This window comes from Mauremys mutica, chromosome 12 (assembly GCF_020497125.1).
Source record: "Mauremys mutica isolate MM-2020 ecotype Southern chromosome 12, ASM2049712v1, whole genome shotgun sequence".
NCBI classification, from domain to species: Eukaryota; Metazoa; Chordata; order Testudines; family Geoemydidae; genus Mauremys; species Mauremys mutica.
In genome coordinates this window covers 70,671,607-70,691,268 of record NC_059083.1, presented here as the reverse complement: position 1 = coordinate 70,691,268, position 19,662 = coordinate 70,671,607, and the positions used below count along the sequence as shown (strand labels likewise).

Genomic DNA, 19,662 nt, shown 5'->3' with positions numbered 1-19,662 from the left:
AGTTTAACACAAAAGGGTGCAAAAATGGGAGAACAAGGTTTGGCAAGAACTAAAGCAGGATGGAAAATTCTGACAAAAATGCAAGTTTTCAGGAAATCAATCAGATAGGAAAATTCTCAATATGTATTATGAATTTGAAGACAGATGTCTGATATACAGATCTGGAAAGACATTAAGGCCCTAAAGGATTCCAGGACATGTTAATATCACATTCCAAATACCAGGCCCCAGGTATCCTGCATTATTCTCAGATTATTTGACAAGTAAGGGAAGCATACACTGTACATTTCTATGGCCAATATCAATTTTTCTGGACAGCTGCCTCAAATATATGACTAAAATTAATGCCATATCCACTTTACAGTAATGAGTGTTTAGAATCATACTAGGTTTTGAAAAGGCTTCCATAAACTCCTGAATTATAGCTTTCTTGAACTATGCTATGGTTTTAAGGGATGGCAGCTCCTCTGACTTCTGCATACAAGACCATTAGAATTAAAGGAAGTGATTTAGGAACTAGTGTAGGGGTCGGCAACCTTTCAGAAGTGGTGTGCCGAGTCTTCATTTATTCACTCTAATTTAAGGTTTTGTGTGCCAGTAATATATTTTAATGGTTTTAGAAGGCCTCTTTCTATAACTCTATAATATAAAACTAAATATTGTTGTATGTAAAGTAAATAAGGTTTTTAAAATGTTTAAGAAGCTTCATTTAAAATTAAATTAAAATGCAGAGCCCCCTGGACCGGTGGCCAGGACCCAGTCAGTGTGAGTGCCACTGAAAATTGGCACGCGTGCCATAGGTTGCCTACCCCTGAACTAGTGTAAATGCAACATCACACAAGGAAGACTTATGAAAAATTAACTGCTTTTGTTGTTTTCAAATACAAGCTAGATGGGACTATCTCCTCTAATTTCTTTCTGGTGCTAGAACCGCTTCTAATCAGGTCCAGCTTTAAACATGTGAGCTTCCAGGAATCAAGTAGTCTAGTAGCTCAGAAGATAATTAAAGAGAAAAGCAAGAGATTATCTATTGAGATAAACTCCCTGAGAAGTGGCAGTCATGGGGGAGATTTAAAGAAGAGAAGCTGCTGACAGCCAGGAACCTAAAGATCCTTGAACAGGCTCTGGTTTACTGATCATTGCTAGCAAGAAAGTTCTCAGTTATGGAGAGTTAAGTGTCTTCACCATAATAAAGGCTGTAGCCATATTTCCATTTCAAGCACGATTTCTGACTTCCTCTAAAAATCTTTGAAATGGTTTGTGTCCCACTGGAGGGATGCAAAAGGACTAGTGGGGTAGGGGGAGGGTCAGAGGTGGCAATGGACAGACATCAAACTTCAATTACTTTCAATTTCAATGATGTCTGACTAACTTTTCAGAGTGCCAGCACGATAGCCATGAGAGGTGAATTGCTTCATTCATTTCAGTGGGTGCCAACTGAAATGGCCATTGATAATTTAAAATACAAACATTTTAAAACTATCTCACTGCTCCTTGATGTATGCTGAAAACAAAGGAAAGCTCATGTTATGAAGATCTCAACTAGTGTTTCTTAAAGTGTGTGATGCACGCCCCCAAGGGGGTACAGAAGGTGGTGACTAGCTCACTAGCCTATCAACAATATATGATCAAGTTGAAGATGTATGCAAGTGTTTTTATTTTTCTGAAGAGGGTTTGAAAATACTCTCAAATTTAAGATGTTTTGGTCCAAGCAATGCTAAGATCGGCATGTTAGAAACTTGTCTAAAAAAATTTAACACTTAGTTTTCTGAGGTCTTGCATTTTTACATTTTCCAATTTAGTTTTTATTTTGGGTTTTTACATTAACTTAGAATAAGTTTCCTGCCTTTCTAATTTTTTAGCTATATAGGCATCTTTGATGTTTCATCTTCTGTAAACTACCAATACATATTCATAAATTCCCAATGCCAGTTTAGATTTGGCAAAACTAAATGAGTTTACAATTTAAATCCAAGATTTAATTATCTAACAAAGTACATGATCTTGACTAAGACTAATTGGAGTTTTAAATTAATGAATGTATTGTGTGAAATACAGGCTGGGCTCTCATAAAGGGCAGGATTTCAGCCTGTTAAATTTTAAGGTGAGAAACAGAAATTTGACAAGAAAGCAGTAACTGGATTGTTGTAACTTTTAAATCCTCTGATTACATAAGGGGCAAGGCTATATGGTCAGGTTCTGCTTTTGCACTGAGCCTTGAAATAACTCTAACAGAGCCCACACAGCTTTTACTTACTGAAGTTGTAGACCTCAGCAACTCTCTCTCTTCTTTTAACTGTTCAACAAGTTTCATCATTCCTTGCGCCTCTTCCACCTTTCCTTCAGAACCCAATTCTTCAATCTAAAGCAGAATAAAAATCCTGTCAGGATCTTTTAATCTGAGCATTTGATTAATAGTTGTGTTAGAAGGTGACTTTTACCTGTTGTAGAAGTACATCGATTTTGTCAGTTAAGACCTGAATTTTCTCTTCGTTTTTACCAGTAGGTCCAGCTGCCTGCTAAATATTAAAAAAAAATAATTCAGTCCCTAATCAAAGGATTAAGAATGTGTGTTTTTAAGAAACTACACACCTATTAATATTTTTCTCTAGAATTACATACTTGATAAACAGAGTAGATCCAAGTACAGAAATGTTGTATTTTCACTTAGTGGGAGAAAAAGGAAATTTATTCACCTATAATCCTGTTTCTCTGAAGGCACCACACACACAAAACTCGTGAGCTTTAATTTGATAGCACAAGAATGGCAAAATACCCCTAACTCTTAACATTTGACCCCTGAGAACAGCAACAGAAAGGTGGAGCATGGGCTAAGCCCCTGGCTGACAGCCAGATACCACCCTCTGCAGAGAATGTCCTTCAAATGCTTCTTACTCTGTATTTTTATTTGGGGAAATCTCATGAACAGTGAGTACAGCTTCCAGGAAGGTGGAACCAAACTATCCTCCCAAAATAAGCATCATATATAGATGCCAAGTTCAGAGAACAGTGCTCAATCAATATGTGACCAGAACTCCAGTTAGCAGCCCTACACACGTCTAAGATAAAAATGTTATCGAGGCATGCCACTGATACTGCCTTGAGCCTAACAGAGAATGTCCCAAGCCACTTAGGTACTGTTAGCCTAGCTAATGTAAAACAAAAACAAGGTAAAACAGAGGGTAATCCACTTAGATATACGTTGAATGGCAATGGCATTCCCTTTACACTGATACCCTTAGACTTTTTTATAGCTTTGGGGAATGTCTACAGAACAAAGGTTACAGCGAGACAGTAACAGTGCTCAGATACATCACTGTAGCACAGACGCTTGCTACAGAAACAAAGGGTTTTTTCCATTATTGTAGTAAATCTGTCCCCAAGAGGCAGTATTTAGGTTGACGGAAGCTGCATCTACAGTGGAGATTGGGTCGACCTAATGTTGCACAGGGTGTGAAATTTTTCAAAGCCATAAGCAATGTAGCTAGGTCAACTAAGTTTTAGGTGTAGACCAGGCCTAACTGATTTTCTAAATGCCCTGTCCAAACAGGAATGTAAATCTCCTCTGACACCTAGAGTACTGAATTTGGCTTCCCTTGGTTGAGAATAATATTTTGTGAAAAACATTAGGAAATTAAGAGTCTTATCAAAACAGAACTCAGACCTCACTTTTGGTATTAATTTAGAAGGATGCAGGATGACTGTCTCTCTGGAGTCAGTGAAAGGAAGCTCACCCATTAAAATCTGCAATTCACTCTTGTTACAAGCGCAATTAAAAATGCTATTTTTAACAGGAAGAGCCTTCCATTAGGCAAGTCCATCATCCTTGTCAAGTAACAACTACCCTGCTAATTAGTTATTTAACTACATAAAAAGAACAGGGGAAGTGTGTGTGTAAGAACAGAAATCATTCTGAGCACAGAGAAAAAAGCTGAAGTTATCTATGGAAAAGGGAAGTGGAGTTCTTCTGGTCACAGTAACCAGTAACGTGTAAATCATATAAGAACCTTCTGGAAAGCAGCAAATTCACATTATAGTGAACATCCCACATTCAGAGTCCACTTTGAAGAACAATTCTTTGCTTCAACGTAGGCTTTTGTACTTACACCTGATGCTTGCTGGTTCTGTGACAGTGCCAAACGAGCATGCCCTCTTCGAATCCTCCGTTCTACCTCTGCAAGTAAGCTCTGTAAATACCGCAAGAAGTCTCTTTCATAGCCCACTTTCATAAAACGAGAGCTCTTCTCATATCTGATAAAAAATACACAATGTTTTTTACTGAATGATCATGTGTCATTCTGTAATATAGAGGTGTGACAAACATGTAAAAAACCGCTATGCTTTAACAGCTCCAGGAAAAATTACAACTTTGTAAATTACACTGGGGCTGCTTCAGAACAGGGGAATGGACTAGATGACCTCAAAGTCCCTTCAAGCATTATATTTCTATGATTTGTGATTTTTTAAATTAAGTTTTCATAACGAAATGGACAATGAAAAGTACAAGGTAAAGGATTTACAGCCTATATATGAAACTGCTCTTAAATTATTATTTTCTTCTTGTCTGGTTGGTTTTATGAACGCCAATTTGAACAAATTAAACCATTATAGTTGTTGCATTAACTTATGCTAAAACAACTTAAACACTCACTGTTTACGCAGATTTTCATCATGAATTTTTTCACATGGACCTAAAAATAAAGCAAGGCAAGACTTAGCGCACACTCTGGAAAGCGACACCAAAACTCCTGAAGATTTAGTCAGCATGCTTTTGGGTAGGTTCATAAAAAGACTTGGGCACCTAACGGCCACTGTAGGCACATAAATCCCAGAATCAGGTTCCACTGGGATTCACAAAACCCCTGCTCAGCTGCCACCAAACCTGTAGGTGACAAATTACTGAGACAGAGAGAGAAAAGCACACACAAGCGTGAAAATGATTCTGCAGTCTGGTGGCTACAGAACTCACCTGGGAAGTGAGAAACCCAGGATCCAGTCCTCCTGCTTCAATGAATTTATTGTTTATCCACAGGGGAACAGTTTCACAGTACAGATTAAGGGATCACCACATTGGAATATCCCAGAGCTCAGTGGTTAGTGAATTCACCTGAGAAGCGGCAGAGCCCTGTTCAAATATCTTCTCCCACTCAGGCCGAGGGAGGACTTAAAGCAAGGATCTCCCACATCCCAGGTAAGCATCCTAAACATTGGGCTAGAAGTATGAGGGAGATCCTCCTGACCGTCTTGCAAAAACAGCATAGGCACCTAACTCCAAGAGAGAGTTTGTAGCTGAGAATCCCAAGCAGAGGGAGGCATCTCTTTCTAGCCTGGACTACGGCATAGTACTCCCTGGGAGGGATAGGGCTTAGGACACACTCTTTACCTTGGCATCTCCTATTGGCTAGCTTGGGGGGAGATGCAGAACATGCTGGCTTCTGTCAATCCCATTCTGAGGTGCCTCCTAAAGGGAGCCTACGTGAATCAGGCTTTTGTGAATCCCAGTGATTTTCTAGGCACCTAAAAGTTAGGTATGGTGATGCTAACCATTGCTATGCCCAAGTTTCTTTGCAAATCTAGCCCTTTGTGTCTAATTACATTAAGCACTGTAGGTTATCCAACCAGTCAGATAACTGGGAGCACCATGATTAAGGATATGATTCTGTCACGGATTCTGAGATTTTCCGGAACCTCTGTGACTTCTTCTGCAGCAGGATGGGAGCAGCTATCTGCAGCGGCCCCAGGGCTGACGCAGTGGCTGGGGTTGGGGCAGCATCCATAGGGCTGGAGTAGTGGCGGTCAGTCCCTGCTGCAGAAGCTGCAGTGGGACTGGAGGAGCTGTAAGCCCCCGGCAGTGCTATTTGTCTGATCCATCTCATGACTATTTTTAGTAAAAGTCAGGGACAGGTTGCAGGCTTCCGTGAATTTTTGTTTATTATCTGTGACCTGTTCCTGACTTTTACTAAAAATACCCATGGCAGAATCTTAACCTTAACCATGATAAAGGACACATTTCTAAAGTGTCTCAGGAAAGCATAAAGGTGAAGCTGATGCATTTTTATGAAGCTCTCTGTAAACTGGCCTTTTGTACCTACATTTTCACTCACTTGTTTGGAACCTTTTTTCCTTCAATTTATCTTAAAAAAAGAATACCAAAATGCGGTAACATTTCTCAGACTAACAAAAGGAAAAAATAAGAATTCTGTAACACGTGTAAAATGGAATGGAAATTCACTGAATCTCCAGCACAAAATAAAAGCATGTTTCAGAACAAAGTTTTCAAAAAATGTCCTGGCAGGATTATAATAGCCTAGTTTTCTAAGGCTCTTTTTAAAAAGGCTAGTTTTTATTTTGATTTGAGTAATTTGTCATCTCCAAACATCTGGCCAGATGTCTAACTTTACAATAAAGCACTGGCTGATTCAAATAATTAGATTTTAAGTTTAGAATCAGAAGAACGAAGGCAGAAAAGGGTTCCATCTAAAGCTTCATCTACACAGGAAAGTTTTACTGCTATATTGATAACACCCCTGATTTGGTTAGTTTTATTCTGGTATAAGAATGTCTGTTCAGTTTAGCTTAAACCCCCTTTCAATCAACATAAGCTAAATAATAAATAAAAATAAAAGACACCCTTACATGAGAATAAGAGTCCCACTTGGGGAGTTTTAGGTTATACTCGGGGGGGAAAAGGGGGTTCACACACTCCTCTCCTATGTACACATAGCCTAATTTTATATTAGTTGTGGGGAAGGGGTTGAGATGGAGCAAGTGTTGTAAAAATCATCTTCTGCTGTGGTGTGGCCACTACTGGAGATTTGCAACCATTGTAGGCCATTCTGCATGATCCTCTGCTAATCTCTTGGTGGATGAATAGTCCTTTTGATCCAGCCAGAATACCACATCAGCCATCCAAGATCTTCTTTTTCTGCCTTGTGTTTTTCTGCCATCAACTTTACTTTCCAGTGCCCATAAACATGCACTGCCCGCTGATCTTCTGAAAATGTACCCTGCAAATCCAATCTCTCTTTCCATAAGATCTGACCAGAATTTGCTGAGTTCCAATAATCTCCAATATGTTTTCGTTGGTTACGCAGTCTATCCATGATATTATATCAACATTGCTATTGCTGAAATCAAGTTACTGGCAGATCTGAAAAATCTAGTTTTACAATGTGTTGACAGAATATATACTAAAGAAAATGAATATCCCATTGTGACAGTGTACCCCATAAGCACCCCATTGGGAGTTGGGCATCTGGGTGCTAAAGACAAACACACTTCTGTGAGCTGTTTTCAGGTAAACCTGCAGCTTTGGGGCAGGTAATTCAGACTCTGGGTCTTTGTTGAAGTAGACAAGAGTGTCTGGCTCGGCAAGAAAAGGTGCTGAAGTCCTACGCTGGCAGGGAAAACAGGGATAGAAGTAGTCTTGGCACATCGGTTGGCAGATCCCAGGGGGGTTTCTGTGATCCAACCCGTAACACCCATGTCAAAGAGAAAAGGTCAGCCATAACTACTAATCTGGAAGCAGGAGGCAGTTATCATATGACATATCTTAAATTTAATTTTAATGACAGTGAAGGACACCCCACCCCCTCCCACACACACAAACAAACACTTACCCAAGTCAGAACGGGTATTTGTAAATAATTCAGCTGGACAAAACCCACAAAGGTAGTATTTACAAACCTAAGAGAGAGAGAAAAAATAACTATTTTTCTTATTTGGCACTAGTTTACTCAATCACATCAGATGTTCATTCTAAGGTAAAAAGTGAAACTTCCTTCTGTACTTATTTCTGTGCAGCCTACAAAGTTTCTTGGAACACAGAATGCACACACAGATGTGTGCTACTTGGCTTTAGCAGAGAAAACAACATGCCTTCTTGACTACTCCATGCACTTGGATAAATCCATTTGGATCTTCTCCATTGCAACACCCTATATTCCTTTATATTATTGTTAAATAGTATCTTCCCTCATCCCTAAATAGCTGTTATAAATAGCCAGCTGACTATACTGGCTACACGCTCCAGACATGCTCTGGCTTGGAGTAGACAGGAGACAGTGGACGTCCTGGATCTGTGAGGAGAAGAGACTGCACAAGCACAGCTACAGTGCAGAAGCAGAAATGTGGACATCTATGAGCAGACTGCATGGAGGATGCAGAAGGGGTACAAAAGGGACCAGCATCCTTGTCAAGTGAAAGCAGAGGAACTGCGTCAGGTGTACCAGAATGCCAGGGAGGCCGGCAGTCAATCTGATGTCAGTCTGCAGACCTGATGCTTTTACGAAGAACCACATGCCATACTTGGTGGAGATCTCCACACCCCCACAGGCCAACATGGATACCTCTGAGAAGCCCGAGTCACGGGCCGCTGGCATGAATGGCAAAAACGAAGAGGACAGAGGACATAAGACTGGGGAGTGGAGGGGGTACTCCTATGCTGTGAGCCAGGACCCGTTTCAGGCTCTACCACAGTCCAGTCAGTTGAGCATGGGTAAGCCTGATGCAGGGGACAGAATCTCAGGTGTGTAAATTTATTTCCCATTACAGGGATGGTGCAACCAACTTAACAGGACACAGTTATTGACTTTTCATTAATTTACTTGTCCTAGAAGAGGCAGCGGTACAACAAAGGAGGTAGCACTTATCTGCTTTTCATTCCTCTGTAGAGTTACGCAAGGGAGAGTGTCATGAGAAGCAGTTTGTTTATGTATACAGATGCTCCCCGAGTTACGTAAACCCGACGTACGCAAATCCAAGCTTACGGAAAAAGTTCCGTAAGGTAGAAATAGGAGGTTCTCTCTCTCTCTCTCTTTTTTTTGGGGGGGGGGGGGGGGGGAAATGGTTGGATATACATTTCCGACTTACTCAAAATTCGAGTTATGCAAGGCGTTCCAGAACAGAACGCTTGTGTAAGTCGGGGAGTGTCTGTACAGGGACGTCCACTGAATCCTTCTGAGAGATCTAAATGGAACTTTCATGGAGGTGATTTGTAATCCTCTTCCAGAGATTTCTAGGGATGGCAGCCTTATTTCTTCCTCCACAGTATGACATTTTCCCATGCCAGTCAGCGATAACTTCGGCAGGAACTATTGCAGTACCTAGGCTAGCAGCATACAGGACCAGGCGGCTCCAGGATGCCTGCAGCAGCTGTGCTCTCTCTGTCTTTGTTATCCTCAGAAGTGGGGGTTTCAGCTAAAATCACCATCATCTGCAGATGCCAATATATTCATTGTTGTTGCCCTATACTCAGTTTCAGGCAACTGAGCAATTCCCACCTCATTTCCCTCACCCCTGGTGGGCTATATTCACAACAGCTGCTGCGAGTGGCACTGTGCACAAGCACTCAGAAGCAGAAGTGTCAATAAGCATATTTTGTTGAAAACTGTAGGGGAGTGAGGGAAGGGAGTAATGAATGTTACATTTCCCTTTTCGTTGTGACTATGTGGATATGGTACCTGTGTGTTTTATTTGCAGCTGCTGCGGCTGCAGCCTTGAGGAATTTCCCCTTCACACCTGAGCCAAGTAAGGAAGAAAAAGAAGAGGAATTGGGATGACATGTTCAATAAGATCCTGCAAGCCAATGCTGCAACAGACCATGAGCAAAAGGCCTGGAGGGTCAACACAGCAGACAGCCTGGAGAAAGAAAGAGCAGACAGGAGAAAGGCCCAAGAGTCCCTGCAGGAAAAGAAGAGTGAGATGCACAGGACGTAATGGGGCTTCTCCAGCAGCAAACACAGATACTGCAAACTCTTGTGGAATCTCAGTTCAACAATCATCGGCTCGCCTCCCTTTGCAGTCCGTGTAGAACTGAATTAAGGCACCTACCTACACCCTTCCCCCCAACATTCCACGTGGCATCAGGGGGGCATTAAGGACAACCATGACTTCACATACAGCAACTGTGGCTTTCACAGGTCAGTGTACGTGTAGATAAAATGTACACAAACATTCTCTCTCCTCATTAAGTTCTGTTCCAGTAATATATTAGTTTTTAATGTATTTGGCTTTTAAGTTACACAGATTTTTTTTGCATTGGTTTTGTTACTGAATAAAATTCTATTTGGAAAACAAATAATCTTTTAGTTCACAACATATGCTGCAGAGCGCCTAGCAGTTCTGAACCTACTTACTAAACTGTGACAATTCACAGGATTAGTTAACAGTGTAATGTGCAACAAGCACAGGAAAATTAATAGGTGCATTGACAGTGGTACAGTGAGATGTACAAGCACCATACAATTTCTTACAGGCCCCAAAACAATACAGCAAGGTAGAGTGTAGTATACCAGAATGTATTACTGTGGCTTGCTGTTGAAGTGCTCTTTCAAAGCCTTCCTGAGCCACCTAGCTCCTCACTGAGTTCTTCCAGTAGTCCTTGTGTCCGGGCTGATCAAACTCAGCAGACAGCCACTCTACCTCTGCCCTCCACCCTGACAGCAACTTTTCCCCTTTGCTTCATACATATTATGCAGGACACGGTAGGCAGCTATAGCCATTGCGATGTTTTTTCACTGAGATTCAATCTTTGTGAATAAACAACACTAGCATCTCTTCCATCTACCAAAAGTGCATTCAATGTCATTCTGCACTTGCTGAGCTGGTAGCTGAATCTTTCCTTGGTGCTGCCAAAGTGGCAGGTGTATGGTTTCTTGAGCCAGGGTGTGCAAGGGTAGGTTAGGTTGCCCAGGATCGCTAATGACAGGTAAACAGCAACAATAGTAATCTGCTGGTTGGGAAAGGAAGTCCCTGGTTGTAGCTTTCTGAACAGTACTGTGTTCTTAAAGATGCGAGCATCCCTGACCAGTCAACACTGATATCAGTGAAACATCCCCAGTGATCCACCAATGCTTGCATAATCATTGAAAAAGTAGTCCTTTCTGTCTTTCTGTTGATGTACTCTGTGCGGAATAGGCATGCTATCTATTGCTACACCACACAGTTCAGGAACTCCATTACTGCAAATCCTTCCACTATGTCCTGCACATTGCTGAGAGTCACAGTCCTGCATAGCAGGAGACAATTAATGGTCTTGTACGCTTACATGACAATGGCTCCCAGAGTGGATTTTACAACTCCAAAATGATTTCCCACTGACCAGTAGCAATCCAGCACTGCAAGTTTCTACACTACAATCACCATTTGCTTTTCCACTGTCAATGAAGCGCTCATTCTGGTGTCTCTGTCTTGGAGGGCTGGAGCAAACTTAGCACACAAATCCAGGAATGTGGCTTTTCATATGCAAAAGTTCTGCAGCCAATGCTCATCACCCCAAGCCTGCATTACTATGCAATCCAACAGTCAGTGCTTGTTTCTCAAGCCCAGAGGCGGTGCTCTATATTGGCAGCTGCTCTGTGAGCACCACCGACTCTGAATTGGTCCTCACTATGTCCCACAGCAATCTGTCATCCAAAAAATCATCATATTCCACACCGATTCGGTTCTTCTTACAGCTCTGCAAATACCACAGGATTGTGCATCCTATGTGTGCAATGCTTATGACAACAGTGCAGAGCTGTGCAGGCTCCATGCTTCTGTCAGAGATGGTGGACAGTGAGGAAGTCTGTGCAGGTGTGTGGGATTTTTTTAAAAGGTGCAAAAATTATGGGATATAGATGACATTATGAGATGGAGACAGTTGCATGCTGGGAAGTTGACTCCCTGCTCCCACACACCCCTGTGCGACACATTTCTGTCCCATCCTGCATTGCCAAAACTTCCCAAAAGACAGTGCCAGTAAGTGTGTCAAACATTGGGTTACCTACCCACGGTTCACCACACTATGCATCACCACATGCACTCCTGGTAAGCATGTGCAGCAACAATGCTAGGAACCAAGTGTGCATGCACACAAACGATATACTAAGCATGGTTTTATGCCAACATAACTTGCGTCAACCGAAGTTTGTAGTGTAGACATGGCTTATATACATAAAGGCTTATAGAAAGTTACAAATTAATGTTTTAATGGTTACCAACCAACAAGAATCAACCTTTCTCTAGGAAAATAACTAAGTAGTACAACTGGAAAAAATATTTAAATCAAGATCTCCTCCTTAGTGATTTAAGGCACTTTAATCTAATCAAGCCACCCTGACTCAAACCCAGCCTACTTCTTTGTGGTACGTAGATTCTGAGATGTGGTGGGGGGCACTAATATCTAAAAAGTTACCTAGTTTATTATCCAGTTGTTTTTCCAGGCCTCACAGTAATGCCTTAAAAACCTTTATTTAAAGGTGACCTGCAAAAAAAGAGAAGCCTTTTTTACTTTTTAATATGGAAAAATTAAGGCCACACATTATTTCTTCTACATCCTCTAACAACAAAAGGTGTTTAAAAGCAGCTTGTGTTTTAGATTGGAAATTCAGCTCTTGACTAGGCTAGAAAGATTCTATACTCTTGCTCCTTGTATGAACTTCAGATACCTGAAAGCCCCTCTTTTCCTCCACGTCTCCCAGCAAAGAAAGACTAATCTTGACATTCTTGATATTTATAACGTCAAAGACACAAAAACTTTCAGACTCTTTATACATCATAAAGCAGCAAACAAAAAAAATCAAGCTCACTCAAATCCCCCTAGCCCCACAAAAAGCCCAAAGGTCACCTTTAAATGATTAGTTATTCACTAGAGATTTTACCTCTACCAAACTGATTGCCAATTAACTTGAAGTAGTTAACACATTTGTAAAGGCTAGTCTGGACACTCTCCAGAAATTTGTTCCAGCCTACAAAGGTTGTAGTTTACCTGAGGGGATAGTCTGGGTATTTGCTAAGGAACAACAGAAAGTAGCCTTTACAATTAAATTACTTTGAATTAATTGAAAGTCAATTAATTAAAGGTAAATGACTAGTGTAGAGATATTACATACATACTACGATTCCCTGCAAAACACTAAAAAGTAACACACTGGACCCTGTTTGCACCCCAAACATTGTACTTTCCCACTTCAAACTCAGTTTAATAGTTGATTTCTAAAATTCTCCCACTTATGTGGAGGACAGAGACTCGCCCATTACTTCTTACAATTTCTGAAGTAATGAGAAAATACAATTCTTTCATTATAAAGTGCATGTCTACTCTGAATAGTGAGTCTAAAAGTGGCATGTTTTTCTCTCAGTGATGCTACGGCAAGTTTGCTCAGTTACAAGTACGAAGACTTTTTATACACTAACTGACAACCTCAACCTGGGATATTCAAATCAAACCTGACTTGACTTCTTTCTGGCTTATCCTTTACCATCAGTACGATTTCTTATGGAAAATTAACTAACTAGTCTAGTAATGTATGAGCCAGATAACAATCCATCTCAGTACTATATGAGTATTGGTTCTGTGGTACTAATAGTAGTAAAAAGTAGTTTTTGATTTCAGTAACAAGCAATTAAGAAAGCAGATTTGTTGAGTAAAATGCCATTTTTCTAACCATAATCCTACTTAGTGAGAAGAAGAATGTCTTCTTTTGAAGAGAAACAATCGAGGGCAACATTAATCATTAATCCATGCTGGTAAAGCTCATTAAAAAAATAATGCAGTAATTAAATTTGTGACTGAACTCCTTGAGGGAGAATTGTATGTCCCCTGCTGTTTTACCCGCATTCTGCCATATATTTTATGTTATCGCAGTCTCAGATGATGCGCAAATGTTGTTCAAGAACACTTTCACGGCAGAATTGACAAAACGCAAAGAAGGTACCAGTGAGAGATTACTAAAGACAGCTACAGCACTCAACCCAAGGTTTAAGAACCTGAAGTGCCTTCCAAAATCTGAGAGGGACAAGGTGTGGAGCATGCTTTCAGATGTCTTAAAAGAGCAACACTCCGATGTGGAAACTACAGAACCTGAACTACCAAAAAAGAAAATCAATATTCTGCTGGTGGCATCTGACTCAGATAATGAAAACGAACATGCATCAGTCTGCACTGCTTTGGATTATCATCGAGCAGAACCCATCATCAGTATGGACGCATGTCCTCTGGAATAGCAGTTGAAGCATGAAGGGACATATACATCTTTAGCATACCTGGCATGTAAATATCTTGCAACACCAGCTACAACAGTGCCATGGGAACGCCTATTCTCACTTTCAAGTGACACTGTAAACAAAAGCGGGCAGCATTATCTCCTGCAAATGTAAACAAACTTGTTTGTCTGAGCAACTGGCTGAACAAGGAGTAGGACTGAGTGGCTCTAAAATGTTACATTGTTTTATTTTTGTACATAATTCTATATTTGTAAATTCAACTTTCATGGTAAAGAGATTGCACTACAGTACTTGTATTAGGTGAATTGAAATATACTATTTCTTTTGGTTTTTTTACAGGGCAAATACTTGTAATCAAAAAATATAAAGTGAGCACTGCACACTTCGTATTCTGTGTTGTAATTGAAATCAATATATTTGAAAATGTAGAAAACATCCAAAAATATTTAAATAAATGATATTCTACTACTACTTAACAAGGCGACTTTTATCCTTATCAAACAAGATGAGGAGGAAAGGGAGATACGATTCTAAGGAGTAGGAATACATGTCAAAATTTTTTTTTAAGTAACCTAAAACTCAATTCTATCACACATAAGACAAAGATGCTCTTTGAAAATAACTTTCCAGCTTCCACCACTGTGAAGTCCTGGGGGGGAGCTTAAAACAAATGTAGCACACATAGAGACTTACTCCAAGCCAAATTAGATGGCTTGATCCAGGAGGTTCAGTGTCTTGAAAAGTTGCATGCATAAAGTTGAGCAGGCTTCAGTAAAATTAGATGGCACTGTGAAAGAGCAGGCATAACATCTAATCATGCTGGTATCATGTGTGATTTAAAAACAACAAAAAACAAAAAAACAATAGAGCCCTATCATTTCAAGCCCCCATCTTACATGACAAGGTGTGTAGCTATAACCTATGGGCAAATTTCTCCAAAGTGGGTGACAAAAGCTCAGAAGCTCAAAAATCAGGCCATTTACATAATGAGAGCCTAAATATGGATTTAGTTGCCTATCTTTAAGGACCAACATTTGAAAATTTTAGCTTGTGCTCAGTGGGCTTCCTGGCAGGTAAAAGCAAAACCAAGCCTTATCTCCTTTTTAAATACAATATTACAAAAAATACTTGGCTGTACCTGCGCCAAGGTTGGTAGGGTCAAAATCTTTGTAAGACCAGTTGTTGATGCAGTCCACGTAATTGTTCTTACAGGAGTATCTCTCAAGTATTATTTTTTAAAAAAATCGAAATTGAAGATCAAGGTCAACTGTTTGTTGTGCTGCTTTCAAGTACAGTATCTCCTCACTTAAAAAGAACCTGTTCTTTTTGCAGATAGACTAACATGGCTGCTACTCTGAAATCCTCACTTAAAGTCATCTCGGTTAATGTTGTTGCAGTGCTCCCTTCTAACGTCATTTGGCAGCCACTTGCTTTGTCCACTGCTTGCAGGAGGAGCAGCCCGTTGCAGCTAGCTGGTGGGGGCTTGGAACCAGGGTGGACCAGCAGCCCACCTATCAGCTCCCCGCTCCCTTAAGTTCCCTGTGCAGCAGCTGCCCAGCAGGCTATCAATTGCTGGCAGTTCAGCTGTCCCTCCCACCACTGCCATGTGCTGCTCCTGCCCTCTGCCTTGGAGCTGCTCCCCGAGACTCCTGCTTGCTGTGCGGGGGGGAGTGGAGGAAGAGGGGGGCTGTCAGGGTGTCCCCTTCCCCCCTGCACCCCGCTTACCCCATCCTCCATAGAGCAGGGGGGACACATGACAGGGCTTAGGACCTCAGGACGGAGGGAGTTTGCTGGCAGCAGCTGTGGTCCCAGCAAGGTGATCTAATTAACAAGGCAGTGTACTTAAGAGTAAGATCAGCTGTACTTAAAGGGGAAATGCGCATCTCTCTCTCTCACACACATGGTGTGTCTCTTCCCTCCATTCCTGCTGCCTTGTAGAGTGAGAGAGTTAACCCCTGAGGGCTCAGCCAATTGCTAGTTCATCATTTAGCAGTAAGGCATTCCCTGGGAAATATCCCACCCTCTGACTCCTCCACCTCAACCAAGCTTCACAATCATCATCACTGTGTACCAGTATTAAACTGTTTGTTTAAAACTTATACTGTGTATGTGTGTATATAGATTGGATGGATTGTTCAATAGTCAGTCTTTTGTCTGGGGAAAAAAAATTCCCTGGAACCTAACACCCTCATTTACATTAATTCTTATGGGGAAATTGGATTCGCTTAACATTGTTTTGCTTAAAGTCACATTTTTCAGGAACATAACTGCGTTAAGTGAGGAGTTACAGTACCTAAGAAACCAGTGTATTGATATAATGAAAAGGTTTAGCAAAGAAAACCTCACTTCAAGATTCTAAGTGCTATATTATTTATGAACTTATGGAAAACTATGAATGAATACCTTGACAGCATCCTTTAAAAATGGCATGCTTGAGAAGCCCTATTTTTTCCCCACAGAAGGGCAAGCAGCCCGCTCAGGTAGTCATCCTGAGCTATATGTGGCTATATGTGACTATATTTTTAAATGTTCTCACTCCAGTAATAGCATGTACTCCATGTTGTACAAAAAAAGATAAGTTTTGTATACACACAGCAGCTTACTTTCTCTTCCCTGACTTGGGAGAGTGAAGCAAAGAGCCATACCTCCCAACCTAGAAATATTTCAAGAGTTGAAAATGTGACTTGCACTTTTAAAATCAGATGAGAGCTCCAAAGCAGGCAATTTTGATTGTTACGCCATGTTATAAGTTACCACTCGGAACTGGTATAGAAGAAAAAAATTACTACTTCCATTAGTATCAAGCAAATATTGAACTACACAGATTCTTTCAGCAAGTGGTTTGAAGAACACTTGAGTGAAGAAAAATCATGCAGTATGCCTGAATCAAGGGGCAGGAGGGATCTGTTTACAGTCAGACAGCTAACCGCGTCTTCTAATACACGCCCCCCCCAACCTATATTTGGTTCATAATGAAACATTAAGGTTTATTTATTATTTCTTCCACTCTTAGAACTATTACTTGGCCCTCCACTCAGAATTTCCCTTAAATCTTCAGCAACAGACTTTGCTATATGCACCTATTATGCTTATAACCACATGGCAAGAGAGAGATTACAGACTGTCTAGTTCTCCTAACAAGTGCTTTTCTTTTTTCATGATATGCAACATCTAACTAGAATAAGGGATAATGAGAACTCTTAACTATGTTGGGCCATTTTCCTGGAAAACTGAGGTATTAGCAATTATTTGTGGTTATGGCACATCGTAGTAACAGTATTTTAAACACAGTTTAGGCAATTCCTTCACTCCAAAAGTTATGATAAAGTGGTTTGCTAGCGATGTAAATAAATAGCACTTATTCAATTGTCTTGCAACATTTTACTGTTACAACATGTGAACCTTCTAAAGTCCCCCAATGGAAAGTAAAAGGTCCAATATACTGCTGAATTCTCTCTCTCTCAGGTCTCACATTTGAATAGACTCTAGAATGGCAGAGTGCCACAAAGAAATACTTAACATTTTACATCCAATTATCTCACACCTGTTCAGAAATCTTAATCCTTGAACATGTCTATGTGGTAGGCAAGTATTACTCCCCATTTTACAGATGAGAAAACTGAGGCACAGAGAAGTAACTCACCCATGGCTCCCACAACAATTTAAGGGCTTGCCTGCACAGAGAAATTAAATTTACTGGCAGAACTATCCCAAGATCCAATTACCACACACAATTCAGTTCTTACTACATTACTTCAAAATAGCTTGAACAAATTACAAAGAAGAAAGACATAAAAATGAGTAACCTCATGAGCATTATTATGACAGTGTTTAATGTTTTGTATTGTAATGTTTTCACTTTGTTCTGAAGTACTAAAACCCACACACTTTGCAATGTTTTCCAACTCCAGTGAAAACACACCCAATCCAAAATGCTAACAGCAGCCCATGCTTCAGGCATGGTTCTTTTCATCCTCCTCCTACCAAAAACCAAAGTACTCTTCGCAATTACAGGATAATGGTTCTTAAACTTCCTGAAGACAAGAGTACACTATTATCTAATAACAGTTTGATTGTTTTTTCACTAAGATGGCATGAGAGAGAAAAATCAGCCTTCTAATAGGAGCCTTGCTTTAACCTTACCTGAACCATGTAGAGATTCTAGACCTACAGAATACAGAGATCCATTGTTGTAAATGTACTGCTCTTGCACTACATAATGCCTTTCATTTAGATAGTCCAAAGCTCTTTATTTATGTTTTTACAACTAGTTCATAAATGCAAGATAAGTTGTATGCATTGTTAGGCTATGTCTATACTATGCCGTTTTTAGCAACACGACTGCGCTGCTATAGCCATGCCATTAAAAGGCACGTAGTGTAGCTGCTGTTTGTTGGCAGGAGAGAGCTCTAAACAAGAAGTTATCTGAGAGGGGGGGAAAACACCCTCTTCTGAGCAGTTTAGTGCAGGAAATTAACACGTGACAGCCACCTATAAAGGAAATATTAAAGTATATTGCAAAGTAATAGTAATAATATTGTAAATGAAAAATCCAGAAATTCCAAGATAAATTTGATTTGTAGAAATAAAGCTCTCACATCAGCAAAATCTTCATTTCCAAAGAATCTCAAGTTCTTCATTACCCTGTGTTCTTTAGCTAGTTAGCATGTCCGCTATACTATTCATCTCCCACCCCATCCCAACCAAACTGCAGTAAGGCCTACCCAGAGACTTCCTCCTCCTCAAACTCAGGAACGACCCCTTACCAAAAAAAACCCCCAAACAAACAAACAACAAAACCCTCCACATTCTAGAAACAGAGAGGCTTTAAGAAACTTTTCCTTCATCCAAGGCAAAACAACTCTCTCCCGTATAAAGAGCTCAACACAGACGCTCCCATCATCCTTCCTCCCCTGCGACCCCCGCCATAAGCAGATCCCCCACCACCACCACCACTCATTTTCCTCAGCTAATTAATTATTTAACGACACAAATCGCCTCACGTAGTTAAGAGCAATCCCTCATGCACTAAGTTCCGAGCAGAGCCACGAGCCAGCTCCCCCACGCCCCCCAACCCTGGTATGAGCAGACCCCTTCTTTTCCGATCCTCAGTCAGGCTACTACGGATCCTCTCCTTCCGGCCAGGCTATTCCTCATAGCGGCTCCCGCCTCCCCTCCGTACTGTCCTTCCCAACCTCCCGCCTGCTCCTGGTCTCCAGAGCCATGAAGGGCCCAGCCCGATTCCAGAGCCTTGGCCCCAGCCTACTCCTCCCAGCGAGAGCCCCGCAGAAAGCGCCCCCCACCCCCACGTTCCCTCATCTCTGCGGCCACAGCCCCCTCCCCGGGCTTAGGTCCTCCGCGGCGCGCGTGGGTGACTACGACAAAACCAGGCCTTGGGGGCCGGGAGCGGGGAGGAGGCGGCTCCGTTTCACTCACGCTCTCGTGGTCCCACCGCACGTTGCTGCGCTTCTCGTCGGGGGCCAGGTTCCTGTCCCGGCCCATGAGCTCGTCGAGGAGCTGGGCGGCCGATATCATCGTGTCCTGATGCCCGAGTGGCCCCTTGCCAAGCACCACCGCCTTCGCCCCCCCTGCTCCTTCCCCGACCGACCGCTTGCTCGGGCCGCCGCCGGAGTGACAGAGACAAAATGGCGGCGGCGGCGCCGCTCCTAGCTCTTC

At 41.4% G+C, this 19,662-nt stretch overlaps 1 protein-coding gene across 3 annotated transcripts in view; it reads right to left on the bottom strand.

Annotated features, from left to right (window-relative positions):
* Positions 1-19,639, bottom strand: part of LUC7L3 (LUC7 like 3 pre-mRNA splicing factor) — a 37,573-nt gene extending 17,934 nt beyond the window's left edge. The window contains exons 1-6 of one of the 3 annotated variants that reach the window (XM_044981952.1): positions 19,423-19,639; positions 7,620-7,686; positions 4,652-4,691; positions 4,107-4,251; positions 2,442-2,519; positions 2,258-2,362 (exon numbers count right to left, since the gene is read on the bottom strand). In XM_044981952.1, the coding sequence (XP_044837887.1) occupies positions 2,258-2,362; positions 2,442-2,519; positions 4,107-4,251; positions 4,652-4,691; positions 7,620-7,686; positions 19,423-19,521 (534 nt within the window). In that variant the 5' untranslated portion in view covers positions 19,522-19,639. The remainder of the gene's footprint in view (positions 1-2,257; positions 2,363-2,441; positions 2,520-4,106; positions 4,252-4,651; positions 4,692-7,619; positions 7,687-19,422) is intronic. The other 2 variants (XM_044981951.1, XM_044981953.1) reach the window with 2 other exon arrangements.
* Positions 19,640-19,662: the final 23 nt, after the last annotated feature.